The sequence below is a fragment of the Dichomitus squalens genome (assembly GCF_000275845.1).
Source record: "Dichomitus squalens LYAD-421 SS1 unplaced genomic scaffold DICSQscaffold_60, whole genome shotgun sequence".
Lineage (NCBI taxonomy): Eukaryota > Fungi > Basidiomycota > Agaricomycetes > Polyporales > Polyporaceae > Dichomitus > Dichomitus squalens.
Genome location: NW_006766942.1, coordinates 2,217 through 27,525, shown reverse-complemented (window position 1 = coordinate 27,525; position 25,309 = coordinate 2,217). Strand labels below are relative to the sequence as shown.

At 55.2% G+C, this 25,309-nt stretch overlaps 9 protein-coding genes across 9 annotated transcripts; 4 read left to right on the top strand and 5 right to left on the bottom strand.

Moving 5' to 3' along the window:
- Positions 1-931: 931 nt before the first annotated feature.
- Positions 932-1,374, bottom strand: DICSQDRAFT_174203 (uncharacterized protein; the record flags this gene model as incomplete). The annotated part of the gene is made up of 2 exons (XM_007370022.1): positions 932-1,241; positions 1,304-1,374. The coding sequence occupies 2 exons, from the start codon at positions 1,372-1,374 to the stop codon at positions 932-934; spliced, it is 381 nt and encodes a 126-aa protein (XP_007370084.1).
- A 2,103-nt stretch (positions 1,375-3,477) lies between these two features.
- Positions 3,478-4,765, bottom strand: DICSQDRAFT_140584 (uncharacterized protein). The gene is made up of 3 exons (XM_007370021.1): positions 3,866-4,765; positions 3,674-3,784; positions 3,478-3,618 (listed from the first exon to the last, which is right to left on the bottom strand). The coding sequence occupies exons 1-3, from the start codon at positions 4,118-4,120 to the stop codon at positions 3,523-3,525; spliced, it is 462 nt and encodes a 153-aa protein (XP_007370083.1). The 5' UTR covers positions 4,121-4,765; the 3' UTR covers positions 3,478-3,522.
- A 1,555-nt stretch (positions 4,766-6,320) lies between these two features.
- On the top strand, positions 6,321-7,452 carry DICSQDRAFT_157504 (uncharacterized protein). Its single transcript, XM_007370020.1, has 3 exons — positions 6,321-6,533; positions 6,598-6,995; positions 7,150-7,452. The coding sequence occupies exons 2-3, from the start codon at positions 6,764-6,766 to the stop codon at positions 7,200-7,202; spliced, it is 285 nt and encodes a 94-aa protein (XP_007370082.1). The 5' UTR covers positions 6,321-6,533; positions 6,598-6,763; the 3' UTR covers positions 7,203-7,452.
- A 247-nt stretch (positions 7,453-7,699) lies between these two features.
- Positions 7,700-9,288, top strand: DICSQDRAFT_140581 (uncharacterized protein). The gene is made up of 8 exons (XM_007370019.1): positions 7,700-7,817; positions 7,873-7,980; positions 8,034-8,258; positions 8,312-8,356; positions 8,414-8,544; positions 8,598-8,758; positions 8,811-9,082; positions 9,146-9,288. The coding sequence occupies exons 1-5, from the start codon at positions 7,716-7,718 to the stop codon at positions 8,483-8,485; spliced, it is 552 nt and encodes a 183-aa protein (XP_007370081.1). The 5' UTR covers positions 7,700-7,715; the 3' UTR covers positions 8,486-8,544; positions 8,598-8,758; positions 8,811-9,082; positions 9,146-9,288.
- Positions 9,289-9,297: 9 nt separating this feature from the next.
- Positions 9,298-11,386, bottom strand: DICSQDRAFT_157501 (putative cyclase; the record flags this gene model as incomplete). Its single annotated transcript, XM_007370018.1, has 2 exons — positions 9,298-10,610; positions 10,692-11,386. One exon carries the CDS (start codon positions 11,384-11,386, stop codon positions 10,697-10,699), a length of 690 nt encoding a protein of 229 aa, XP_007370080.1. The 3' UTR covers positions 9,298-10,610; positions 10,692-10,696.
- A 242-nt stretch (positions 11,387-11,628) lies between these two features.
- DICSQDRAFT_183350 (alpha-glucosidase) lies at positions 11,629-14,963 on the top strand. Its single transcript, XM_007370017.1, has 6 exons — positions 11,629-12,391; positions 12,440-13,338; positions 13,389-13,490; positions 13,553-13,751; positions 13,810-14,198; positions 14,251-14,963. Exons 1-6 carry the CDS (start codon positions 11,668-11,670, stop codon positions 14,875-14,877), a joined length of 2,940 nt encoding a protein of 979 aa, XP_007370079.1. The 5' UTR covers positions 11,629-11,667; the 3' UTR covers positions 14,878-14,963.
- Positions 14,964-15,234: 271 nt separating this feature from the next.
- Positions 15,235-16,052, top strand: DICSQDRAFT_174197 (uncharacterized protein; the record flags this gene model as incomplete). The annotated part of the gene is made up of 2 exons (XM_007370016.1): positions 15,235-15,351; positions 15,408-16,052. 2 exons carry the CDS (start codon positions 15,235-15,237, stop codon positions 16,050-16,052), a joined length of 762 nt encoding a protein of 253 aa, XP_007370078.1.
- Positions 16,053-18,881: 2,829 nt separating this feature from the next.
- DICSQDRAFT_70019 (DNA repair helicase) lies at positions 18,882-22,753 on the bottom strand (the record flags this gene model as incomplete). The annotated part of the gene is made up of 17 exons (XM_007370015.1): positions 18,882-19,060; positions 19,126-19,396; positions 19,469-19,546; positions 19,598-19,747; positions 19,816-19,986; positions 20,045-20,178; positions 20,239-20,337; positions 20,388-20,445; positions 20,518-20,861; positions 20,911-21,010; positions 21,075-21,170; positions 21,229-21,308; positions 21,371-21,729; positions 21,792-21,919; positions 21,972-22,120; positions 22,458-22,560; positions 22,613-22,753. 17 exons carry the CDS (start codon positions 22,751-22,753, stop codon positions 18,882-18,884), a joined length of 2,640 nt encoding a protein of 879 aa, XP_007370077.1.
- A 764-nt stretch (positions 22,754-23,517) lies between these two features.
- On the bottom strand, positions 23,518-25,028 carry DICSQDRAFT_140577 (uncharacterized protein). The gene is made up of 5 exons (XM_007370014.1): positions 24,853-25,028; positions 24,662-24,789; positions 24,201-24,593; positions 24,038-24,089; positions 23,518-23,867 (listed from the first exon to the last, which is right to left on the bottom strand). Exons 2-3 carry the CDS (start codon positions 24,684-24,686, stop codon positions 24,319-24,321), a joined length of 300 nt encoding a protein of 99 aa, XP_007370076.1. The 5' UTR covers positions 24,687-24,789; positions 24,853-25,028; the 3' UTR covers positions 23,518-23,867; positions 24,038-24,089; positions 24,201-24,318.
- Positions 25,029-25,309: the final 281 nt, after the last annotated feature.

Sequence of the window (25,309 nt, the reverse complement as noted above, 5' to 3'; positions counted from 1 at the left end):
CCGACTAGAGTCGAAGCAAGATCTTCAGTCAGTAAGGAAAGACTATATTGCAGTAACCAACTGTACCTAGAGTCGAAGCAAGACTACAAAGGTTAAGTAAGTAACTACAAGTTAGAGGTAAAGGTAACGAAGTACTCACTCTTCAGTCAGTAAGGAAAGACTGAAGAGGGAGGACGCAATCTGAAGTCCTTATATACTACAGAGAAGTGTCCATGACTAATCGAAGAGTGGTTAGTCACATGTACCATAGTGCGATGAATAATACGATGGTGAAAGAATTGCGATGTATCGCACCATACGATGAGTAAGAGATGAGTAAGGCATAGACCTGTCTAGACCGTTCTGGAGTAGTACGGATTGTCCTAGACAGTACCAGAAGAGTCCGGAAACATAGCTATAGTACACGAGCAGAGAGTCCCAAATATGGTAACATACTACATAAGCGACTACAGCTAAGCGCTAGGAGACGCATAGCCTCGTGTAGTCCGTACCGGATAAGTCCAAGTTCAACAACAAGGTACTCCCAAATCTTGCTGAGTATACTCTGGTTGGATGGGACAGGGCAGTGAACGATCCTTGGTCTGCTGCGCAGAGCTTGGTGCAAAGATACAAGCTGCACGAGTACGCATGTAGAGCCCTTAATATACAGTGCCTTGTACTAACAGTACTTCTGGAGAACGCGTCTGCATCTTGCTCTGCACAGTTGTGTATTGATTGGAGAAAAGATCACCTTGACTTGTTGAGGTAACCAACAATGTTGATTGGCCGAACTCGATAGTCTCTATAATCTCAGTCAAATGAGCTTGAGCACTCGCACGGTCTATATCGTCGTGTCCAGAACATGTTCCATCTACAGGCAAAGGGCAAGGAGATCGTGGTTACTACTACCATTTTAACGCTGAAACGAAGTCCGACTCACATGCACATGTCCCTATTGAGATACGGGAGTGTCACCCCAGAATATTGTGGATGATTCTTGCTCGGGATAAGACAGTTGCGAGATCGTCTCCCCGTCCCTATCCATGTTCCCGTTCCTATCCATGTTCCCATAAATTTCCCATTCAAGCGATTCAACCTCTCTAGCCTCGTTAGTATTGACAGTCTCTGGTGCGAGCGGGGTGATCGTGAAGTTCAACGTCTCCACTGTGGATGAAGGTGGTGCTATGGGATGGTCTTCGTCGTCCTCTTCCCCCGTATCAGCACGCTCCAAGTATGCGCGGGAAAACAAAAGGGCTGTCAACCTGTGAGGCATTCATTGTGAGTGCTGCAGCTTTGCTGTCATAGAATCTACGGGGTTTCTTACGGCATGTCAACTTCAGAAATGAGCCAGTTGAGAAAACCCGTCAGTGATGAGAGTGTAGACAGGACGTTCATCATGGAGAGAATCCTGGATGGTTGATGGTCAAGGGTCCGATCATCAGCCTAAATGCATGCTAAGGCCATGGACGTACAGAACATGAATACCACCTGTTGGTATACTCGGGTCCAGTCAGTATTTCGTCGGGTGAGGACGAGATATACGGTGAGGGCCTCTGACCGTTGATGACGAGTTCGCGTAACCGCTCTGCCCACTCGGAGTTTTCGAAGATGTCGAGTGTACGTGTGGGGCCAACAATAAAACGAGTTTTCCACCAGAGAATTGCAAATACAGAGGAGTCCATGAGTATGGCCACAATGTGACTGGCTACGAGTACTTCAGAATAGCTAGGAGGTTAATAAAGAATGAACAACCGTATGCGATGTTATGACTCACACCTAGTTGCAAATGTTCTCTCAGTGACTCGGTATGAAGCTCAGGAAAGGGAAGCTCACGAGGTGGAGACTTCGTGGGGAGCGCGACTGCGTGAATTGCAGTAGGCGGATACAGCGAAGTTGAAATCCGTGGTTGTCGTTGTCCTCGCATACATATACTAGATCGATGCTCTGGTAAGCCGCATGACCAGTGATGCCAACTGGTGATTTGATCCTAACGGTGTCTACAGCTGCTGGCAGCCATGCGGCAACCAGTATGACGGGAGGAAGAATTACGGCGTGATTAAGGAGGGCGTTTGTCTGGACGACTGGCGTAACTAGCGTTGGCTTAGTTTCAGCGATTGTTTAGCCGCAGTTCAGCGACACACTCACCGCTCCAAACAACATAGATTAGAACACCGGTTACAAGGAGTAGTATTTGAGGTAGGCCACAACTAATGGTTTTGAAAATCGGTCGGAGTCGGTTCAGTGAGGTTTCGCCAAACAAGGTTCTACTCACTCCTGCGCCGCTCCTCATCAGTGCACATAGAACCGCTATAGTACGAAGAGCTCACAAGGTCATCCTGGTTCATCAGATCAGCGTATATGACCACTATGCATCGTATCCATAATAGACCCTTGTTGAGAAGGTATGGCAGCTTGGTATAAGCAAGCCCCCGGAATCCACTCGAGGCATCTGTTCGTAGTAGTCTCTGCTCGCTATGCATAAGTAGAAGATGCTCGTAGAGGACGAGCGCTGATAGATAGGTATATTAGCCTTTGAGTTGTTACAGATTACTAGACTCGAAGGACACAGACTTATCATGGCGATATCGACCCGTACTCGCATGACCCTAGATAGCTCCAGTTCATCATTGATGATAGTCATGTCGAAGGATAGAGTAGGAAGGAGTCAATGGGAGGGCCGCTTGGATAGACCGAGTCTAAGTACCCACCAAGAGTCCGTCTGGCTGTGCGCGGTGTTCACCATTCGACCGCGGAAACGACCCTGTCAGCTAGTAGTGCTGTCATTGAAAATCGTCGGGGACGATCAGCATGGGCGCGGCACCAGAGCACTGCAACCCTCAGGGTTTGTTCAGTCCGACGACCACATAGCTATGCTGCAAGAAAGGGGCACGTACAGCACAAACTATTTTTGTCGATAAAAGAGTCCGATGTCGGAGTAGCTCCGACTGCAGAACGACCGTCAGGTTCGCTACCAGGTGCCAGAACCCTCGTATGTTGACTTGCTACCTACTATCCATATGGCACGAGACGACACGCGACGACGACCAATAGGTCAGGGTGCTACACCTGGGGTGTCTCGACTTCAGGAGAAGACCGCGCCGTGCGATGATGGAATATGCCCGATCCACCTCCGCCCCGGGCCGGACGACGATACGGCTGCTTTTGGTGATTCCATGCATCATTCCTAGGACTGGCCCTGATAGGCCTTCCGGACATCTCGCATCCGGGGGAGCATGTACGCCGGCGATAATACGTATTGACGTAGATGCGAAGCTCGCAGCTGGGTGCCTATGCAGCCAGTCTGGCATACCGCATTGGACCAAAACCTCCCCCAGAGGGACAGAGTCGAAGAGATGCCCAAATACGCCACTGACCGCCCTGTCATTTATGCAGGTCAGCAGCGACACGGCTGAAAGGTGACTCCAGAGCTCGCAATGTATTCTCTGCCAGGATCCGGCACGGGCCTTCCGTGGAGCCGTCGTCGTGATGTATAGGTTCGATAAGGATAGATATAGCACACGCACTAGTTGAACACATCCGCTACTACGACGGTGCGTCGTTGACGTACATCCGTATATGCGCGTCGACAAAGTGCTCAATCGTCTGCGCGTCCAGCGCCCCAATACCTAACCTCCGTCGCTGGTCCAACATGTTCGTCAGTAAGACATCCGCGCTGAGAAGAGGGGCGACTCACAAGCGCAAAGCACGCGCCATGGTACACCATCTGGAACAGCTCCTTGAACTCGGCGTGCCCTTTGCCGACGCCCTCCCGCGCGAGGGCCTTCGTGACCGCCCGCTTCACCGTCTGCACAAGTCACCGGTCAAGAGGCAAGGCGAGGGCAGTCAGCAGACCGAACGTATCCCTCCAGAAAACAGCATGACTCACGTTCCGGTTCTCCCTCTCCACGCTCTCGACTTTCTCCTTCTCTCTCTCCTTCCCCTTGCTACCACTGCCCGCACTCACGCTAGGGCCCCCGAACACGTCCGCCTCGGAGGCTGTCCGGCGTATCGGCACGTTCGGCACCTTGAACACATCCTTGTCCCTCCCGGCACCGACGCGCGCGTCCTTCCCCAGCGCCGCCGCGACCGCCGAGCCCGATGCAGCCTTCTGCAGCAGGTGCGGCGGCGGGATACGCACCATCGTCTCCGCCGCGGCCCGCCGCATCGCCTCTTCGTCCATCGCCGTCGCGCGCCCCTTGCCCTTCCCGGTGCCATTCGCATCTGCGGTAGACTTCGTGCGTTTGCTTCTCTCGCTGCCTTTGGTGTCCGAGAGGTCGAACGGAACGGACTCGCGCTTGCGCTTCGCCCCGGAGCCGAATGCGGGCGGGGGCCGGCGCGGGGTGGGGTCGTCCGGGCGCGGCAGGCGGAAGGAGGGTGGCGGTGGCGGGGCGGGCAGGATCCGCGCTGCGAGGACGTGGAGCGTTTGTGGCGGGGCGTGTGAGGTCGATGCTGTCGCTGGCGATGGCGGGCTGGCAGAAGAGGAAGAAGCAGAAGATGGAGGGGGAGAGGGGCGGAGCTGGCCATAGATGATGAGATCTGGCGTGTCAGGGTCGTCTGCGGTGCAGGGTCGTTAGCGTTCTGACTCGGATTATGGGCGGATGGGAGGGATGACAAGTTGGTTGAGAAGGTTGGTATACGCGCTTCACCGGCAGGACCTACTGAGGCGAACGCATATAGTCACAACAGAGACCGTGTCCATATCGGACATACCTGAGGATGGACACGACACACACGCGTTTTGACCTACTCTGTAATTGTACCCGTGCGTACACACCTGACTTGGTCGGAAACGAGTCACGACTGTATACACAAAACTTGACACGAACCCGTACCCAAGGCGGATTTACCTCGGCGTCGACGAGACATGTGACTATATGCGTAAGACATTCGTATCAAGGTGGATCGATGCGCGTGCGGCGCCACACTGATGTGCATATATGCGTGTTTTAGCTTGTGGTAGACCGCGTACACCCATGTGCATCACGACACGGGTCCTAAGGATGGACACGGGTGGGGTAGACCTGCTTCGGGTCGGGGTATATACCCGTGCGGTACTAGTACGGGTCAAAGTTCGGTCGACCCGACGAAAACCCGTACCCGAAGGAGAGTACCCTTGGACCCATTGGTTAGGAGTAACTTCGTTGCACTGCGGTGGAAGGGCCCCTCTATACATCGAGGTGATTCCATTAACGGCTATCTGCTTGTCAGTGGACGCAGTGCCCACAAAGAAGTCTTGAAAACCATCTCTGGCGACAAGCAAATAGCCGTACTGCAGCCGTATCCCAAATACACGTCTCAAAGCCAAATCCGCACGGGTTCGTGACCCGTGTCTAACCCTAGGCACGGCTCAAGCAGGGACATCACCATAGCGGCGGAGCCACGCACGGGGATCAACACTCCGTACAAGTGATTAATAGCACTCACTGTTGTCGGTGAGGCTGACGCGGATGCCATGGTCCGCCTTGCCGTCCGGGGACGCGATCGGGTTGAGGCAGAAGAGGTTCTCGAGGTATATACGCGTCAGAGTCGCGTCGGGATGGACATCGCTGTGGGTTTCGCATCAGTATAGCGTCTCTTCAGTATCACAACTGCACTACGGATAATATCGCACACGCTGATATCTGCCGGTGGGGGCTCGATCCACAGGTCCTTGACTCGGACGGTCCCGATCAAGTGCAGATTGCGACCGCGCAAACTCTCGAGGGTGAGCGCGAGGGTGTTGTCGAGCAATGCGGGGCTCCCGTGGGTATGCGCAGTCTTGAGTGTAAAGCTTAGGCCGTCGAGGAGGAGGTGAGAGTCAGGGAGAGAGAGAGAGCCACGGTAGAGTAGTCGGTGTGCGGGCGCGTTTGTTTTGGATGGGGTCGAATCCATTCGGGTCCGTGTGGCCTAAAGCGGTCACTGTGGAAGGTTCCTTAGTAGGTTCCGACTCCAAAACACACTCATATACGCACGCGAAGAGAGTAAATAGCGAAGGCCGGATGGAAGCCCTGCGCGGAGCGATGACGGACTCGCGAGAAGCCAGGTGTAACCGCCTGCATAAAGAACGGTGGTGACTTTATGTCAGGTGCTTGTGACCTCACGCGCTATGTTTGCCAAACACAACCATATCGCGGCTAAGCGCTTGAAGTAAGTAATGTCGACCTTGATGCACCTTGATCCGCTCCTTCGTACTTATTGTATCTCTAATATAAGCATCAAAACGCTAGCTACCCCATATAGTGGATATATATGCCAAGAGAACATCCATCCCTCGTGATATGGGACCTCACCGCCATGGCCACCATCATCGACTCCAATATGTCTCTAACAATAACTCGTTACACGCCTGGAGAATCATCAAATCAAATCTAAGTACGTCTACTCCTGGTTCGTTGCATACTGCGCTGCCTCCATGCCTGGAAGTCAACATCAAGGTATGCACATGCACCGCACTACTTCAGTTGTTCGACACGTTCGGTGATGCTCAAGCAAAGGAGTGCAGCATTGTCTGCATACTCACAGCAATCCCAGATGAGACCCTACGTTCCAAGCATACGCATAGGACGCCATCACATGTACGTGCTTCCGATCCTTTCTCCTCCGTCGGGCTTGATATGGCTGATCTAGAACGCCACGCAGGGCCTGCATCACCGTTCGAGCTGATCCTCGTCCAGCAGGAGCTCAGAAGAGAAGGGGGCGCACCAGACAGTGGGTGGATACATATCGTTATGATCGTCGTCGTCGTCTCAGTTGGTCTAAGCGCTAGCGACGATTTCCTGTGCTGCCTGATTGCTTCCGAATCCGCATGAGACATGATCCACTTCACGGCGTATATACTCAGCCAACTCTCTCCCCTGTCAGGTCTCATCGAAACTTCATAGTTACGGCCGAAACTGCAGGCTCGCAAAATGAAAGCATCTCGCCAAATCCCGACCTGCATCAGAACGCCGCCTTCAAATCCGCGAGAGCTCGTCAAAAAGTGGCCGAATGTCTACAAAGTCTTCTTTATATCAAGCTGTATCCAGGCGAAGTTATCGGTGCGTTTGCGATCTACTAGGCTGTCTAGAGACACGAGGAGTGCGACAAGGGGAGTGCCCTGTCGCAGACTCCCTAGGGCAAAGATGAGCGTCATGCCGCTTTGTGACCGGGCTAACCTCATGGGACCCGTTTTGCTCACTCGACTTTCGCCAGTTCAGTGCACTCTGTTGGCGCTCAACCACATCCAACACGGGTTTCCCGGATAGCACGTATTGTTTAGGACTCGGTTGTCAAGCGGAGCTCGCCGCATCATGATACATAGATCCGTACTCTCGCCACGCTGACGCATAAACCATAGGGCTCTATTAAAAGGCGATCTCGCGCCCTTACGAGTCGCCATTGCCTTGCGTACCCGGCTTCACGCCGCGTACATCCAGCGCCTGTGCTGCACTCAACGAGCACTCGAGCGTATGCGACAGGACTGGTCTCAGACAATGTGTCAGCTGGAGGCGCAGCACCTCCCCGTACGACCCCAGGGACGCTCGAGAGGTATATAAACCTGACAGAATGCATCGCCATTCCTTAGCTCGTTTTCCTTCACCTTCCGAGCCTCTCGCGATTTTCTCTTCCTTTCATTCCTCTCGGCTGGTGAGATTCGGAGATATTCCTCCCTCGTCTTGTGCGGTTAACAAATCTGTGGCTTGTAGCTGGGACAGCTGGTCCTATACGAGCGACTTCTCCGTAACGCATAACGACCCCGACTGGAAGTTCATACGTGCATGATGCCCGCCTTCAATCGTCTTCTTGTTCTCGCCGTCTTGGGGCTTTTGCTCTGCGTGTACTCTATGCCCATCCCTTCAAATGCTGGTCGCGATCTCGGCGTACGTGCACCAACCTCCGAGCTCCGAGGTTAGCCTGAGGCTCATGGTTAAGTAGACTACTAGTGTTGCTCGACGGACTCTCCATGGTGCACTGCTCACAGAGCCTCACAAAGCTGACGAAGGTATCCAGGCACGCCATCACGAACGCTCAAATGATACCGAGGTACGTAGCAGTATTTCCTCCGTCATCACTTCTTTCAACCCACCCTATTGCAGTTCATTGGGGAAGACCGTGAGGCCTCTGCCCTCGAGCGCCGCAAGGCCGTCAAGGCAACCAAAGTATCGACACCCAAGGTCAAGGCGGCCCCCAAAGTCAAGACGCCTCCTCCTGTGCAGGCTCCTCCGCCAGTGAAGGCCCCTCCTCCGGTGAAGACTCCGGCGAAGACGACAGCGTCGCCGCCCAAGACGACCAAGGTCACTCAGACTACGTCGAAAATCACGGTGAGTAGACATGTGTTGCATTTGGCGCTCCATGTTTCTGCATGCCCCGCTAGTCATCCAAGACGACCTCTGCGGCGACGTCGACCGCTGGTGCTGCCGTGAGTTTCGGGGCTCCCCTCGCCGAAGGTTGACAATGGCTGATGGTCATGTTGCAGTGCCCTATCGCGGCGAAGCCCCAGTCCAATCCAAGCTCCACCTGCCCTTCTTTCGGCGTGCGTCCGACTTGATCACGCATCTCTTCCAGCGTGACAGCCAAGAATTCATCGGCTGGCACGGTACCAACAGCGTACGTCCTGTCCACATCGACCGCGCTATGCTCAGCACTGACAGCTTTAGCAGGACACGGCTGGTTTCTGGGCGGAGCGAGGTGAGCTCGCCAAGCCTGAGAAGACGGATGGGTTCCTGGACTTCATCGGCCTCGGACCCAAGAAGGACGAAGGCACGAGTGGTGCTGACGCGGAGATCGGCCCTGGTGTCTACGTCACGGACGACCGGGACATGTACGTGCTCCAGACGTGCGATGCGTAGACGCACGCTAACGACTTCGCACAGCGCTATCGCGTTTGCCAACAACAATGCTGTCGTGAACAAGAAGAAAATCCCCAAAATCACCGCCCAGCTGTGTGCGATCTTCGCCAAGTCGTCTGGTAACTGGCGTACTACGATCCGCAAGGCATTCTTAACCGCCGAAAATCTCGTCGGGGATGCGTCGGACCCGGTCAGGAAGAACCAGCTCGAGCAGGCGCGTCTCCAGCACATTAAGCAGGCCGTGCCTGGGGTGAGCGCGACGAATGTGGTTAGGTTCTCGCTCCTCAGCCGTAGCAGTACGTATCTCGTTCACTCCGGCCGGTGGAGCTGCCGTTGACTCATGCTCGGCTGTCTTGCAGCGCACACCGGTCAGCTCGTTCTCCCCGCTGGGATCACGAGCCAGTTTACCGCGCAGTGTGTCGAGGTCCCGGTTAACAACCAGCCGGCTGCCAATGCCAACACCAAGCAGTTTCCCAACTTCAGCTACGCCGGCAATGCCCAGAGCCCCGATGATCTTCGTACCGAGTGGAACATTGCTCCCGAGAACGTTCAGCCTGCGCAGTGCGGGTTAATGAATAGTGTCTTCTCAAGCGGATATGGATAGTTATGGTGGCCAAGCAGCTTGCCAGAATCTGTCCGCTCATCGTGGACGTTTCGATGTTGTACACTGATTACTTGACAATATCACACACAACATGAAGAATACGGCATTACAATCCTGATGAGGAGGCAAACGAAAGAGACTGAAGGAACCTCCAAGGATCGAGAACAAGCCACGCGCGGTGTGGTAGCGCACACAAGAGCGACGCAACATATCACAAGCCCACTGCCATCACGAAATCATTCGGTCCCATCCCAAGCTACCGCACGCAACGGGCTTCCGTCGCACCCACCCAGGTTGAGCGGTAACAAGCTCACCGTGATGCATTTCCACCCGCTGTCCACCAACGTATCCAGCCGCGTCAAGTTCTCCACGATAATCCCCCCGTTTCCCAGTACAGCCCGGTGGACGTCGGCGCCCTCGCGTTCGGGTGTGACTTCATCCGGACTGAGCGTATCAAGTCCAATCACCCTGACACCCAATCCGAGGACCCTCTTCACAGCCTCGGCGTCCAGATACGGGTGGTCGCTATAATTGGCCTTGGTCCAGTTGCGCGACCACCCCGTGCACAGGAGGAGGACCCGAGCGCCGCACCGCGTGACCTCCTCTGCTGCAGGCATAAGGTCCTCCCAGATTATGCGCTCGTGCGCGCCCCGATGGCGGACGTCGGCGACAACGGCTGGTGCGGCAGCAAGGAGGGTGAGGTCGAGGCAGTCAACCGTCGCGCCGTTCTCGAAGAAATGGTAGGGCGCATCCAGGTGCGTCCCCGTGTGCGTGCCGATGGTGAGCGCGTGGACGTTGGCAAAGTCGCCCTTGGCTAGGCTGAAGTTGAGGGAGGCGCTGAAGCATGGGTGGCCGACGCATGCGGGGACTTGACCCGATACGAGAGGATGGCTAAGGTCGATGATGGCACGGGATGTGTCGGGCATGATCTTCGTGAGAGAAGACGGCCGAGATAGAGGGTGTGGTAGGGATATTGCACCGCTGGACTAGGATGGCCGGTGGCAAGCGTTCGAAGTATAAGTAGATGGTTTGAGCGTCGAATTCCGGAGCGCGCGCTCCGTGGATGTGCGGTGTGTCGTCGACGTCATTGCCAGGCGTGCCTCTGACCTAGTGTGTCGTCTGACATTTGCATGACAAGCGGCCGGACCAGGATGCACGGAGCTTGATAGAGCGTTGGTATGGAGGCTACTGGGTTGTGGGTCTAAGTATAACTGCGTGAGCTGTGACAATGCGGTTAGGGTATGCTCGACTTCCGGGTACTCTCGATGGAAACCCGAGGCTTTGTGACGTAGTTCACACACCTTCCTCATGGTGATAGTGCGGCTGTACTCCATGCGAACGCGCGTACTGGCGACCCGTCAAGTCCGCCTAGTTTCAGGGGGACAAGACTGACAAGCCAATCGTCCTTTCGGATAGCTTCTAGGTTGGTCAGATTCTCCGCGATTACTGCACCTGCGCCCAGTACGAGGTCATGGACGGCGAAGTCAGGAATAGAGCCATCCACGCGAGTCTCGTCCGGACTAAGGGCGTCGACTCCGATCACCTTCACCCCGAGCTCTAACAGCCTCTTCGCTGCTTCAGCCTCGAGGAAGGGATGCTCGTAGTACATCTGCGACTTCCAGTGCTTGGACCACCCCGTGTGCAACAGGACGAACGCACCAATGTCGAGAGCGACCTTCTGACGAATGATCCCCTCGTATGCTGCAAGATCCGCCCAGGAGATTTTAGCTTTGGCAGACTTCTGAGTAACATCTACGACGACGGCATTTCCAATGAACGTAGAGAGCGGTAGTTGATCTATGGGAGCCCCATTCTGGCAGAAATGATTGGGTGCGTCAACGTGTGTGCCGGTGTGCGAGCCCATGGAGATGCTGTGGACGCTGTTCCCATCCTTCGCTATCGTCTGAACAGGGCAGCATGCAAATGCAGGGTCCCCAGGGTATATCTGTACGTTCGGCTCCAGAGTATGCGAAAGATCGACGTAGACTGCGGCCATCGGTAATGATTGCGTGGTGAGGTGATGATGTTCACAATGAGCTTGAGAAGGGGCTTGCCATGAGAACGGTGTACATTGGGCGGAGTCAAGACTTGAATAATCGGGCACTCAATGGGATGATGGCATTGTTTCAACGAGCCTTTTAAGCGATAACGAAAGACCATTCGGCGATCGAAATGCTAATGACGGCCATACTGTGAACATACTATACTTTCCTCATCCTTCAAACCGTTCATTCTGGACTCGAAAATACCTCCAGGGATAGTCATTGTTCGCTCAGCATGCGAGCATTCTGCTCACTCTTGGTCCTTGCCGCCGTTCCAGCGGCCCTCGCGTTCAAGAGTCAAGACTTTAAGACATGTTCTCAATCTGGCTTCTGTCGACGTGGACGCGCACTCTCTGCTAGGGCCGCCGAGAATCCCTCCTGGAAATCACCCTACTCTGTAGACGCATCTAGCGTTGCTCTCTCATCCGACCAGGCGTCCTTCACCGCCGCGGTCAAGTCATCCATCTATCCCGACGTCAAGTTCAGTCTCGATGTCCGGATACACGACGACGGGGTGGTGCGCGTGCGGATGGACGAGGTGGACGGTCTCCGGAAACACTACGACGAGGCGGCGTCGTGGGCGTTGTTGGACGAGCCGAAGGTCAGTCAACAGGTGCAGTGGAAGGTCGGGAAGGATGGTGTCAGTGCGGTGTACGGCGCGAAGAAAGACGTCGAGGTCAAGGTCGCGTTCGAGCCTCTCAAGGTTACGCTGCTTCGAAACGGGAAGGAACAAATCGTGCTCAACAACCGCGGCCTGTTGCACATGGAGCATTTCCGGACCAAGGAGTCCGTGGCGAAGGGCAAGGAGGGTATCGCGGTCCCCGAAGAGGGTTTAGACATCGACGACGACGCACAGGTAGTGCTCGGTGCCCACCCACGGACCGCCTGGTTCGAGGGGGAACAGGAGGATGGCTGGTGGGAGGAGACTTTCAACTCGTTTACGGATCCTAAACCTAGAGGTAGGTTGTTGAGGCACCGCTTAAATCCTCGCGTACTCAATGTGTCAGGTCCCGAGTCTCTGTCTGTTGACATCGACTTCCCGAACCACGGTCACGTCTACGGTATCCCACAACATGCAACGCGCCTCGACCTCCCGACAACCACCGGCGAGAACGCGCACTACTCGGACCCCTACCGGCTGTACAACGCCGATGTGTTCGAGTATCTCGCGGACTCGACCACGTCGCTTTACGGTTCGATCCCCTTCATGCACGCGCATTCGGCGGACTCGACCGTCGCTATCTTCAACGCGGTCGGTTCGGACACGTTCATCGACATTGGCCACCCCACTGCCAAGTCCTCGACGTCGCACTGGATCTCGGAGACGGGCATCCTGGACGTGTTCATCTTGCCTGGTCCCACGCCCGCCGAAGTGTTCGCGCAGTACACCAGTCTGACGGGTACGCCTGCGCTCCCCGCGCACTGGGCTTTGGGCTACCACCAGTGCCGCTGGAACTACGTGAGCTCGGACGATGTGCGCACTGTGCAGAAGCGCTTCGACGAGGAGGACATTCCCGTTGACGTGTTCTGGCTGGACATCGAGTACTCGGAGGAGCACAAGTACTTTATCTGGGACAGGAAGCACTTCCCTGACCCGGTCGACATGATCAAGGACGTCGAGGCGATCGGGCGCCACATGGTGGTGATCGTCGACCCGCACCTGAAGCGCACGAACGACTACCCGGTGTACAAGCAGGCGACGGAGCTCGGTATCCTGGTCAAGAAGGGCGACGGGACGACGGACTACGAGGGCTGGTGCTGGAGCGGGAGCAGTGCTTGGGTGGACTTTTTCAACCCGGGCAGCTGGGACTGGTGGAAGTCTCTGTTCAAGACCGAGTCGCAAGGCGAACAGTGGTCGTGGGTTGACAGCACGGTTGACACCGGGATTTGGAACGACATGAACGAGGTCCGTGGGTTGTCCTCCGCCCGGGGATTACGCGCTCATGTCTGCTATAGCCTTCGATCTTCAACGGCCCTGAAATCAGCATGCCGCGCGAGAACATCCACTACGGTGGCTGGGAGCATCGCGATCTTCACAACATCAACGGAATGCTCTTCGTGAGTGCATGATTCACTGCCGTGCGACTGTGCGAGGGCTGACTTGTTTGTCGTCATGAAAGCACAACCTTACGTCGCAGGCGGCGATGGCCCGGACGGACCCTCCCAAGCGGCCTTTCGTCCTGACGCGTTCCTTCTACGCTGGATCTCAGCGTTTTGGCGCGATGTGGACTGGCGACAACCTCGGCACCTGGGAGCACATGGCGGTCGGTGTGAAGATGGTTTTGGCAAACAACATCGCCGGTTTTAGCTTCGCTGGATGTGCGTTGCAGTTCGTCCGTGATCCCAGTTTCCTACTAACGGAGCGTTCCCGTGGCAGCTGACGTTGGCGGGTTCTTCGGCAACCCCGAGCCGGAGATGCTCGTGCGGTGGTACGGTGTCGGTATCTTCTCACCATTCTTCCGCGCGCACGCGCACATCGACACGAAGCGCCGAGAGCCGTTTCTGCTGGACGAGCCATACAAGGGCATCGTCCGCGACATGTTGCGTCTGCGGTACGCTATGCTCCCTGTGTGGTACACTGCGTTCCGGGAGGCGAGCGTGACGGGTTTGCCGGTCGTGCGGCCGCACTTCGTCGTGTTCCCGCAGGATGAGAACGGGTTCTCTCTCGATGACCAGTTCTTTGTGGGCGGCTCTGGCTTGTTGGTCAAGCCCGTGACTCGCAAGGGTGCCACTGAGGAGACTGTGTACCTTCCCGCCGAGGACCAGGTACGGGAGTCTATTCTGAGTGTCAAGACATGCGCTGATATCTGTCATGAAGGTGTATTACGACTATTTCAACGACTATGCTTACCGCAGCACCAGCTCCAAGGGCAAGGAAATCACCGTCTCCGCTGAGCTTCATCAGATCCCCCTGTTCATCCGCGGCGGCTCGATCATCCCGACCCGCGAGCGTCCCCGTCGCTCGTCGCCTCTGATGAAGCGCGACCCCTTCACGCTCCGCGTCGCGCTCAGCTCTGATGGCAGTGCCCGCGGTGAGCTCTACCTCGACGACGGCGAAACGTTCTCGCACCAGCAGGGCCAGTTCGTGTGGCGCGAGTTTGCTGCGGAGAAGCCGACGAAGAAGAGCAAGGGTGTCCGGATCAGCAGCCGTGACCTCGCAGCGCAGAAACCCGCGGAGGCGGTCGACCACGTCGCGCTCACTACGTACGACAGCAGCAACGCCTTTGCGAAGGACATCGCCGATGTGCGGGTCGAGAAGATCGTCGTCCTGGGCTTACCTGCGAAGCCATCGAGCGTCACCATCGAAGGCGGCAAGGAGCTCCGGTGGACATACACCCCTGGGGTTGCGTCTTCGGACAAGAAGGAGGGCACGGCGAGTGTTCTTGTCATCAGGGACCCCAAGCTCGCGATTACGGGCGACTGGAGCATCCTGGTGCAGGCTTGAATGCCTTACTATGTACCGCTGATACAGCATGCTTATATTCCGATGAATTCTGGATGTGTTATATAATCTCATCGCTTTGCGAGCTCTCACAGATCTCACCCGCAGAGGGCGTGGACAGCGACGACCACAACAAAGCGTGGAAGATTAAGCGCTGGAACGCTTAATGAATGAGGCGCGCGCGTCGAGACAAAGCAATCTCAGCTTAGACATAATCGCGCTCCTTCTGACCGCCGCTTTATCGCGGGCCACATCTGTTGTTGAACGTATAAGTGGCCGGATGCCAGCCTTCAGCTGAGCATCAGACTGTACGTCCTGCCACCGATTTCTACAAGTTATCCTTCTGCCTTGGGCGTCGGCATGTCGTCGCCTCTGGGTTCGAGGTACTCGGAATACGGTATCCCCAGCATTGTTATCACTCCGGCCCTGCCATCTCCGGAGTCGCTGCCTGTGGATATGCGTCGTGCGTTGGATTCCGTGAGTACTTCTCCAATTGAGCCACCGCAAGAGAAACTAATCTGAACCCCTCACAGATTCTATCCCGACGTCCGAGCGAATCATCCACTACCGCGGTCGAGCATGGCAATGCTCCCGCTAACCACACGGCTATCGGACGTCCGGACGTCCCCGCAGAAGATGACACGGAAGACACCGGGCACGAGGAGGTATCCCACGCTCCATTTAACACACAGTCCGGGACGACAGACAACCACTTTCTTCTGCAACTCGACTTCGAGAATCCCCGGATCAGCTTCGGAGACGTCCTCGCTGCAATCAACGCGACCCGAAGTGACGCCGTCGACCTCGAGACTGTTACGAACGAAGCTACCGCGACAGACAGCGCGTCTTCTACACCTCGATCACGCTCTCCATCGCCCTGGGACTCCGACTACGTTGTCATCACTGAACCAATTTCGAGGAACGGTAGCGTGGATGCGAGCCAGGAGGTCGCTAAGGACTCTCAGGTCGTCTGGCGTCCTGAGCCACAGTCGGGGATCGTCCCGCCAGTATGGCGTCATGCTATGTATATCAGCACGCTCGTCTGGCCTGCCCAGACGCTTCACTTAAACAATCGCGGCAGTCGAGATAAACTTTTACCTCCTGTGGCCTCCCCTCCCAAGGCTTCCTGGCCTGGGGCCAGTGTGCTGGCCCGCGCGTTCAGTCTGAAGCGCTCATGATGGCCAGGTACATATGTAGCATACTCTACTCGGGTTCATCGTTTGTATCAACACAGCCTAATACACGGCGGGCAAAGCGCCAGGCTCCAAGCAGGGAAATTTGTGCAGCATTTACTTATGGGCACGTTGCATCGCCCGTATGTTCAGCGTAGATTTCCTCACCTGGACCATCGCGCTTTGCCTGCCGTGATATTGATAGTTTCCTTGTCACGATATACTCGATACCTTCGATTGGAATTACGTGCCGCGCGCATGTCCGGCACCATCTTCTCCACCTTGTTCTCAGAAATGAATGCTCCGAAAGAATGATACATTCTAGATGTGCCGCTGAGGAACATCTGAATGCTCTCGCAAAAGATGATCGAAGGGGCGTGCATTATCCTGCAGGTGCGGATTTCCTATCATCGACGAATATGTTCCCAACGCTGTTCAGCATCAACACGCTGCGTAAGGTGCTAGATATCAACAGGTAAGCACCCGCCCTTGACAACGTAGACGTCTTGAACATGCAGTGGTCCGAAGCGAGCGCGTGACGGAAGCTTAGTGCCGTGTTCCACATCCTCCTCTCGCGCGTATACGGCTGCGCTCTTCATCGATCGCTTGTTCCCGTGCTTGCCTCTGAAGCAATGAAATGACAATGAAGATGACGATTCGATATCGATGGAACGTGTTACCTTTAGGATGTCATCAAACACTCAGCGCAAGGACGAAACCTTGGCGACGGATACTAGAGCAGTACCTGGTAGAGACTACAACGAGGTGCGCGGACCTTAGGGCTAACTGCCCTTGCAGGTCTCTCCTGAGGTGCGCGCACCTCGTTGTAGGCTACTCGTACCTGTACGGGATGCAGAGCGGGAGGCGGCATTGGGAGGTGTTATGGGGCTCGTTGCTTAGATCTGCCTCCATATAGCCGCACAGACGAGCAGCGGCCAAGGCCCCGCGTCCTGAATACAACACATCCGGAACCATGGCTAGCTCGACGGACACATCCGAATAACTGACTTCGCGTGACTTCAAGGACTGTACGGAAAACGGCCTAGAGGACAGAAGTCTGGCACATATGTTCTATTATTCCAAACGCCGCAAGGCTCTACTATAGAAGACGTCGTCGCATAAGCAACGGCCAAGGCGCAGAGCGTAGTCGTTGGCGAGGAGAAACCGGCAGAGAAGCAGGTCTTCGAGCAAGTATCACATGAGATGTCACACACGTGTCCAGGGATCGCGAACGAATGGTACCCTCGTGAAGGCGTTCAGTTCCCAGGGAGAGTGTTGAGTAACATCGAGAGCTGTGGGGTTGTCAGCTGCAGGGACCTGACGGGAGCGACTCGCTTTAAATGTCATTAGATATCGTGGCCGCGGATCCTCCAGAAGGGACACCGTTCGCAGGAGGGTCCCTGGTGGTCGTCCATGAGAAAGGGTGATTGGCATCGGAGAACTGTCCACTTACAATCTCGCGACTTTTCGATGATCGTACTCCTTGATCTCATCAAGGGAGAGCATCCTTCTTTCGCCAAGATACACGCCCATATACCAACGCGCATCCTCCGTCTGAAGCTCACTTAGGATGACGCGCTCTTCGGGCAGCAACTCTTTGGGCGGTGGCGTGTTGCCGTCGTCTTCATACTTGACCCTATACCTCATCAAATACCCAATGAAGACCTCGTGGTTCATCCTTCCCCTGCCATGCGGAGTATCGAGTGGTATAGGAGGGTTGATGTTGAACGCGACAAGACCTTCCAAGAAGGTATGGAATTTGGGCGCCAGAATGCCCGCGTTGGACGCATCGAGTGGTGGCACAAGGGTCTGTAACCGGTCCTTCAATCGCACATCGAGACCGAAGTGGGACTGTGGTAGAAGGAGGATGTATCCGGGGAGTGGGTCAAGCTTATAAGGCTCGTCGTCAGGTATGTCGAGGTGCTTCAGTAGTATGCCTCGCAGGAAAGGGCTTTTCCCTACGTTAACCCCAAAAAAGTCGGAGTAATGGGGCGTGAAAGGGATGGGGACATATCGCCCCTCCTGGACGACGGATGATACTCAGTCCAGGAGATCGTCGGGTACTTGAATTTGCTGGTCAAAGAGGGACGTTGGCACAGAGTGCACGTAGTTCAATGCGTCCTCTCCCCACAGAATGCAAGGAAAACCACGAGCAGTGAGCTGACGTAGAGCGACTAGACGTTGGTGTTGTACATCCGGCGACGGTGGCTTGTATTCGTAGAAGAGACCCATGCAAGATGATCCTATCGTGCTAGCTTGTGACTGAGTCAGCTACTCGCCCAATCACTGCAAATGTAAATGTTGTAAGCATACCCTATTGAAGGTGGAGATGAAGCAGATTAACAGGAGGTCGGTAAGCCCGCAAGAGAAGAAGATGGACTCCGCTAGGACAATTGTACTGATTGGCACGGAATGCGACGCTCTGTTAGTCACTAAATATGTTCGTTACTGTCAGCTTGGGCAGCAGGATAGAGGGGGTGTAGCCTAGCGGTGAAATATGCTGAACAGAGGACACGTTCAACCAGGAATGTTGATGTTTTCCACCAATCAGGCAAGCTATCTCGAAGGCGTGACCGGGCCCTTGTCTGGACGCCAAATTCCATATAGGGCGTGTGTCACCGGTTCACCCATGGTGCTTATATTGATCTTGCAAGAATTTTCCCGATGGTCGAGTACAGAATATTACTGCTGCCAGCTGCGGTCAAAATTTGATGAGCCTCCTCAGATACAGACCAGGAGTTTTGCATGATACGTGCCAGGATTCCCATTTGACTCGATATTGACATGGATTACAGTCGATGCATAATCGTCTCCCGATGAATTTAGGTTAAACTGTCAAGCCTTCTTCTCCCTATAAAACCTCCCGAGCTCCTTCATTGCCTGTCCGAAGCTCTCGGTGACCACGGTCCCAGCCTCGAGCCATTTTGGCAACTTTCCTCGTATCCTGGGCGAAGCATACCGACAATCCACCAGAACGAGCGCAGCCCAATCGCCACGATGACGAATAGCGCGACCTTCACACCCCCAGAACGGACTTGAGCGCAAATGATCATTGTCTAGGAAAGACACAGACACACACCAATGCTTTGGTTTACGGCGTTCATGCACATGTTCTCGTACAGCTCCGTCCCCGCGTCCTTCGTACTGCTCGTCTTGGCCTTCCTTGCGCCTGAGGCGAGCTGGCGTTGCTCAAGACGGGTGACATAGTTCATTCGCTCGCGGAGCTCAGGCGACCCAAGATTCGCGAAAGGCAGCCCGACGATGATGACTGCGCGCGCGAGGTCGTCGGTGAAGTTGAGACCTTCGGATAGCTTTGCGCCAACAACGGCGAAGAGGAGCGCGCCGCGCCTCTGTTTAGCCTGAACAGAATCCTAGTTTACAGTGAGCACTGGCCGCGGCTAGGGGCCATGGCGTAGACTCACGGAGCTATCCTTGATTTCCGCAGCGTAGTCGCGCAGGACAGCTTCTACTTGCTTACTCTCCTGCGGTTCGGAGAATACCTTCACATCCGGTCAGATGCCATGCAGCTAGGAAAGATTGAGAATGCGCACCTTCTTCTTCGCACTCAGCTTCTCCAGCATGCCGCTGGCCTTCCACCTCTCGGTGATCACGTTCAGGAACCCGTAGCTAGGGACGAACACGACCATGCCTCCGGGCACGACATTCGTGAAATTCAGCAATATCTGCCCTAACTCTGCGATCTGTCAAGTGCACTCCTCACGTTAGCACATAGATCCTGTACGACGTCCTGAGACGATCTCGAACTCACCAGAGAGTCATCGCCCCTTTGCTGGAACTTGAATGTCAGTTCACCACCCCTCGGCCCCTTCTTCAGAACAAGCGTCTGGAGGTTTGACGTGGGAATGATGTGTCCACACGAGAACGTGGTGAGGCGCTCTGACGGGAGCGAGGAGAACAGCTGGTTCACGACGTCGGACATCTGCGTTCGGATGGTGTACGTCAGTCGTGGTTTAGAGGGAGGTCAGCAGCGGGCGTACGGGAGACATGGTCCCGCCCGCGAGGACGACTGAGCGCGCGGCGTCGACGACCTCTTGGAAGTGGGTTGCGGGATTGAGGTGTTGGTACTTGATTTCAACTGAGCCATCGACAAGGCTAAAAGTCACTCGACCGTCTAGGATAGGATTTTGAACTACAGAACTGAATAGGAGCAATCAGAGGACGGAGGGCGCACCGTCGCTTGACGCAGTCAGAGCGACAATGAAGCTCTCAACCGCGTGCAAAGGTGGTGTTGTATTCGCCAACCGCGCAAGCTTCGCGAGCTTCACAGTATCTACCAGAAGGGCTATGAGTTCCTCGCTCAGGCATAGGGTGACGACGTACCTTGCCCAGCCGCCTTCTCGAGCTCCTTGACCGAGTACCCCGAAATTTTTCTAGCAATCTACGCCAGAACGCGCCCGTATACTTCGCGTTCACTATCAACGGAATTGAGAACGACGTAGGGAAGACCCACCTTGCTCTCCCTCAGATATTTCTCAATCTCTAACAGATTTACTCCCTCCGCCTTCCTCCCCAATCTCGTCATCAGCTCTCCGCTGGTTATCACCTCGACTTCTGGCCCCGCCCTTCCCTTGACCTTCCCGTCCTCCGCTGGCTTTGCCTGCGCCTCACGCCAATCCTCCGCATACTTCGAGAGCCCCTCGAGGACATTCGTCAATCTCTTCAAATGCAGCGCGTGTACGGTCGAGAGCCGGTTGCGAAAGCGCGAGAGGTAGATCGAGAGCTGGTGGCGCGCAGCAGACAGCGTACGGAGGGGCAGACGGGTCGCCGACAGGGAAAGCAAGGTCGAAGTCAAGTCTGTGTTCGAGGTGAGGGAGGAGACAGAGGCTAACGGGAGAAAACGCACTGTGGGCTTCGTCGATGATAACGACTTGATCGGTGAGGTCGATACCCAGGGCTTCGCGTGCAGTCTTCTGAAGGAGGAGGTTGTAAGGGAGGAGGACGAGCTATGACCATCGCCGTGATTTTCGTTAGTGTTTCAGCTGAGGATTCGGGGGATACGGTAGTCACCTGTGCCTTGGGAATCGCGCGTCGCGAGCCGAAATACGGGCACGTATCTGCCGCCTGGCCGATCTGGTAGAGGTCTTCAATGTCTTTCGGCGTCGCCTTCGGCGTGCAAGCGTTAGGTGGCCTTTGTGCGCGACTGATAGCAGCTAGAACATACCAGTATCTGGTCTCTCAAATCCAACATTCGCGCCTCCTCCTCCACCGATGGGAGATGGGGACATCGCTTCTTCCCCTTCTCTGAAAAAAAAACTCACAAGTCAGCAGGGTTATTTGTCCAGACCACGTACGGAATTGCGAACCTCCTAACATCTGCCGACACGCTTCGTCTAAGTCTCCCGCACGCTCCTTCAGCCGCTCGTTGATACACAACTGCTTGCGCGACCCTAGAGAGACGGCGCGCGGGCCCGTTCCCATAGTGCTATCCTCATTCTCATTCTCCAGGGACTCCACAGATCTCTTCTCCGCACGGCTTGTATCTAACGGCCTGCGCACGGATGGAAGAGAGGGTGCGGACGGCACGGCGATGTTGAGCTTGATGTTGAGCTTCTCGAGCTCATGCAGGACTTGAGCAAGCTGCGAATGGGTGCGAGATGCGTAGTAGATCTTCGTGCAGCTTGGTTCCTTCTCGAAGTCAGGAGAAGATATCGGGCCTTGCAGTCTAAAGAGATGCATCACTTTGGGTGAGCGCACGCACGTGGGGTTGGAAGCGCCCGGACTTACTTCCGCATGAGCGCAAGCACAGCAGGTGAGATGTTGCTCTGCTCGCCACCACCATCTTGATAATCTGGCAGAAACACAGTGTCATCTTCAGCGTCGTCCGGAGGGGCTTCAACTTCGGGCGACAGTCGCTGGCGGAATTTGGGTCAGCACGACGTTCGTTGCTGAGAGACAGGGCTTTACCGGTTTCTTCCGCACATGTCCATGTGCTAGTTTCCTAAGTTGCGCCTCGCGTTTGCGTGCAGCTTCGAGGCGTTTCGCGTACTCGAGATCTTCTGCTTCCAGCTGCCGGCGACGGCGCTCTATGGTCTGGGCTAGTACCCAGTCCGTCCCTGCACTGCTCTTTCAGTATCCTGCAGACAAATTCAAAACATAATCTCTCGCGCCCCGTATCCGGAGTAGTCTCTCAAACGAGTGAGAACGAGCATCGGCAGGAATAAGGTCTCTGAGCTGGAGACTCGCCGGCGCCGTCTGCAGATTGATCCTGTCACGCTAACATCGCCAAAGTCATTCTCCGACTATAGAACCTGCCTGATAGGGTGCTGAAGTGCTGCTCGGGCCCGTACCACGTGGAATCAAAGATCAAACGGCACGGGCAGCTTCTCCTGCAGCCATCCTCGCACTGATCTATCTGCCATGATACAAATACAAGTGACATGAATTGCGTACCATGGGAGCCCCCGCCTTCGGATTCGAGTTGACCGGTACGCGCTCGTTCTCGTTCGTGCTGGAGCCAAGTGAGAGACGCGCATAGTAGACTTAGCGTCTTTCCCTAGAAATCATATGAGTGCACATATCAGTTTGAGCATAGAATTGTCGCTTACAGTGCCCGTGGGGCTTTCCATGATGGCGACTTTCTTGTCCTCGATTGCGGAGAAGACGTGTCGCATAAGATCGAGCTGGATGTCATAGGGTTTGAACGGGAATGCAGGAAAGTGTGTGGGTGTCGACAGCTTGAGAGACATTATTTGATGTTTATGGTTAGAGTCGTGCCCTAGACGGCATAATACGATCTCTAGAGGGGGCTCACGACGATCGTTGTGGCTGAAAGTAAGGTCGGAGGCGCTTGGAGATGCGCGACAACCGTGACTTGGACGCGGTGAGTCACGGTAGTCACGGTGTACCAGAGGACTTGAGGTTAGTCCCACCACCTCCTGGGCGGCACTGGCACATGATGCCTCGAGGATACCATGGACCGAGCTATACTACAGCGGCTGATTCATTATCTACGAGCACTCAAGCTCGGGTGAACCCATTTGGCTCTATGTTGGGACTAATGACGCTGAGGATAGTAGAATTCGCTGGAAGTTATACTCGAAGTTCGTCAACTAGACATAACTTACGTGATGCTGGAGCTCCGTAAAAATGGCATCCGACTACATTGCGCACCCTTCAGAGTCCGCAAAACTGGCAGTTGCGTCTGTGGCTGTTGGTACTAGTTCGCGACAGGGTTTGGCCGAGCTCATCATGTACGCCCCGTTATATTATAGTGCTATGCTACATATTCCAACTTGTCCACCACGCTTGGTTGCTCTCAACTCGGAGCCTCAACTCGGAGCAGCGGGTGGGACGGAGCGTGATACTCGACGTGCAGTGTGTTTGAAGCGCAACGCCGGACATGGCGTTAGAGAAGCTTCCCGCGTCAAGTACGGGGCGAACGACCAGCGCGATCAGTCACTGAACTCACGCGCGCCATCTTTCCAGTCACTCATGGCATCACACTACGAAAACGACATCATATTCATGCAGTCTACGAGTACGTTATATCGCCACCGGCCCTGTCGGGCTTGAGAGTGGCGTCGCTGCGTTGCAAGGTGAACGCAGCGTTTGGGGTAATTGATTTTCAAGTGCCACGGAGTCAGTTGATTCATCGACCAAATCAGCTCCTCGCCCACGATTGTGGTAGATGGGTCCTGAAGGCCTGAAGTCGTAGCGTTGTACGCTTAGAGCTTCGCAATCTTCGCGATAACGACCGTCCAGGACCTCAGTACTACAGTGCGGGTACGCAACAGATGCAGCGGGCGGCGGGGCTTCTCCCTTGACCTCGTCCAAGCGGGGCTGCCCCAGCTGCCAAAGAAGCTGTAGGTTGCCGGAGGCGGCAAGGCACATGCATGGGTCAGCAATCCTGACAGCTATACGACACGACAGTGAAAGCACGGCGTGAAGTGGAGGGAAATTGTACACATTTGGCACGATAGAACAGGGACAAAAAGGGGGTGAAGAAGAGATATAGCAGAAGGACCACTCACAACTGCGAGCAATGCGGTACGCCACCCTCACGACAAAGTAGTCGTTGGACACCTGGAAATCCAGAGGGGATGTGAGCAAACCAATGACGCGGCGTGGAGGATACCGCCCGGATAATCGTCCAGAAAGCTAGGCGGTGCTCACGTAGCTGTCGACAGTACGTACATGACAGTGGCTAAGCCGCATGCAAGCAGGCTGGGTTGCCTCCTCATCTGTCAAAGGAGTGACGGAAGGAGTCCATTGGGGATGCATTCTCGCTCGCGGCGGCTTTATGTATTCCAACCTATCCGCAATTCATTTCCGAACCGGGTCTCGAACGACCGCAGCATCCACCTAGCCCGATGTTGCTGCGGTAATGAGCAAGTAATGAAGCATGTGAAGAGACGATGAATGTCACATGTAAGTTTGTTAGCAGGCTGAGAAGACCACCTGAGCATGCGATAGCAATGCTGCGGTAGGTCGACATCCAGTTGGGGGATTTATCACTGACGATGACGGGAAGCCGCAGCACCCAATGGGCACTGTGAGTGTTTGTGCGAGGTGTATTTGTTCTCAGACCTACTTCAGGTAGGTCCGTACATAGCCCCCTGTCAGCCGGGGAACGTCATCGACTCTCAAAGACGTACCATACAGTGTCTGAGACAAGCACATGAGCAAGATATGTGCCTCGATGTCGCTCAAAAAATTCAGTGATGTGCGCTCGTGCGCGTCCTTCCCATCTACTACTTCCTGGCGTTCCACAGCGCGCTCGATTCTGTACAATGTCGGAGAACCGCCAGTAAGCATAATGAGAGGACACCCGCAGACAAAGACGCACCACTGCTTCACGAGCATGGTCACACCCTGACTCACGAGTCCCTTCAGAACCTTGAACCCCAGCGTTGCATACAGCCCTTGCTAACCCTCTGCGCTCGGTGCCGCGGCCCGCACGCTTGTCTTAGAGGGCCTGTGCTCAGAGTGTCACCACGATGCTTGTACGTGCGCCTTCGAGAAGGGGGTGGAGAAAAGTGATCGTGAGGCCGTTCGCCGTCGCCCTACCAAGGAGCACGCCGAACGCAGATTGACCGGGCGGGGACGGAGCTTGTGCGGGAGGCGGAGGCGGCCAGTGAATGATGAGTCGATATACGTCCCGGAATCCTCTGTGCTAGCGGCCCGAGCTGGTTGATGACGTCGTTTGCCGTTGCCAAACATACGATAATACCTGTTCCATAGCCGGTTCTGTGCTGCATCCTGTGGGAAGCCTAAGATTAGGCAAAATTTGAGGACATATGTCG

What these genes read in the sequence shown, in the direction of transcription:
- DICSQDRAFT_140584 (XM_007370021.1), bottom strand. Translation starts at nt 4,120, where the DNA reads ATGGTGCGTATCCCGCCGCCGCACCTGCTGCAGAAGGCTGCATCGGGC. An exon ending in TGGAGAGGGAGAACCGGAAC is followed by an intron (nt 3,785 to 3,865) that starts GTGAGTCATGCT and finishes TGACTTGTGCAG; the next exon opens with ACGGTGAAGCGGGCGGTCAC. An exon ending in ATGGCGCGTGCTTTGCGCTT is followed by an intron (nt 3,619 to 3,673) that starts GTGAGTCGCCCC and finishes ATGTTGGACCAG; the next exon opens with CGACGGAGGTTAGGTATTGG.
- DICSQDRAFT_157504 (XM_007370020.1), top strand. Translation starts at nt 6,764, where the DNA reads ATGAGACATGATCCACTTCACGGCGTATATACTCAGCCAACTCTCTCC. An exon ending in GTATCCAGGCGAAGTTATCG is followed by an intron (nt 6,996 to 7,149) that starts GTGCGTTTGCGA and finishes GACTTTCGCCAG; the next exon opens with TTCAGTGCACTCTGTTGGCG.
- DICSQDRAFT_140581 (XM_007370019.1), top strand. Translation starts at nt 7,716, where the DNA reads ATGATGCCCGCCTTCAATCGTCTTCTTGTTCTCGCCGTCTTGGGGCTT. An exon ending in AGACTACGTCGAAAATCACG is followed by an intron (nt 8,259 to 8,311) that starts GTGAGTAGACAT and finishes ATGCCCCGCTAG; the next exon opens with TCATCCAAGACGACCTCTGC. An exon ending in CGTCGACCGCTGGTGCTGCC is followed by an intron (nt 8,357 to 8,413) that starts GTGAGTTTCGGG and finishes GTCATGTTGCAG; the next exon opens with TGCCCTATCGCGGCGAAGCC.
- DICSQDRAFT_183350 (XM_007370017.1), top strand. Translation starts at nt 11,668, where the DNA reads ATGCGAGCATTCTGCTCACTCTTGGTCCTTGCCGCCGTTCCAGCGGCC. An exon ending in CGGTTTTAGCTTCGCTGGAT is followed by an intron (nt 13,752 to 13,809) that starts GTGCGTTGCAGT and finishes TTCCCGTGGCAG; the next exon opens with CTGACGTTGGCGGGTTCTTC. An exon ending in ACCTTCCCGCCGAGGACCAG is followed by an intron (nt 14,199 to 14,250) that starts GTACGGGAGTCT and finishes TCTGTCATGAAG; the next exon opens with GTGTATTACGACTATTTCAA.
- DICSQDRAFT_140577 (XM_007370014.1), bottom strand. Translation starts at nt 24,686, where the DNA reads ATGTGCTTGTCTCAGACACTGTATG. An exon ending in CTTGTCTCAGACACTGTATG is followed by an intron (nt 24,594 to 24,661) that starts GTACGTCTTTGA and finishes TACCTGAAGTAG; the next exon opens with GTCTGAGAACAAATACACCT.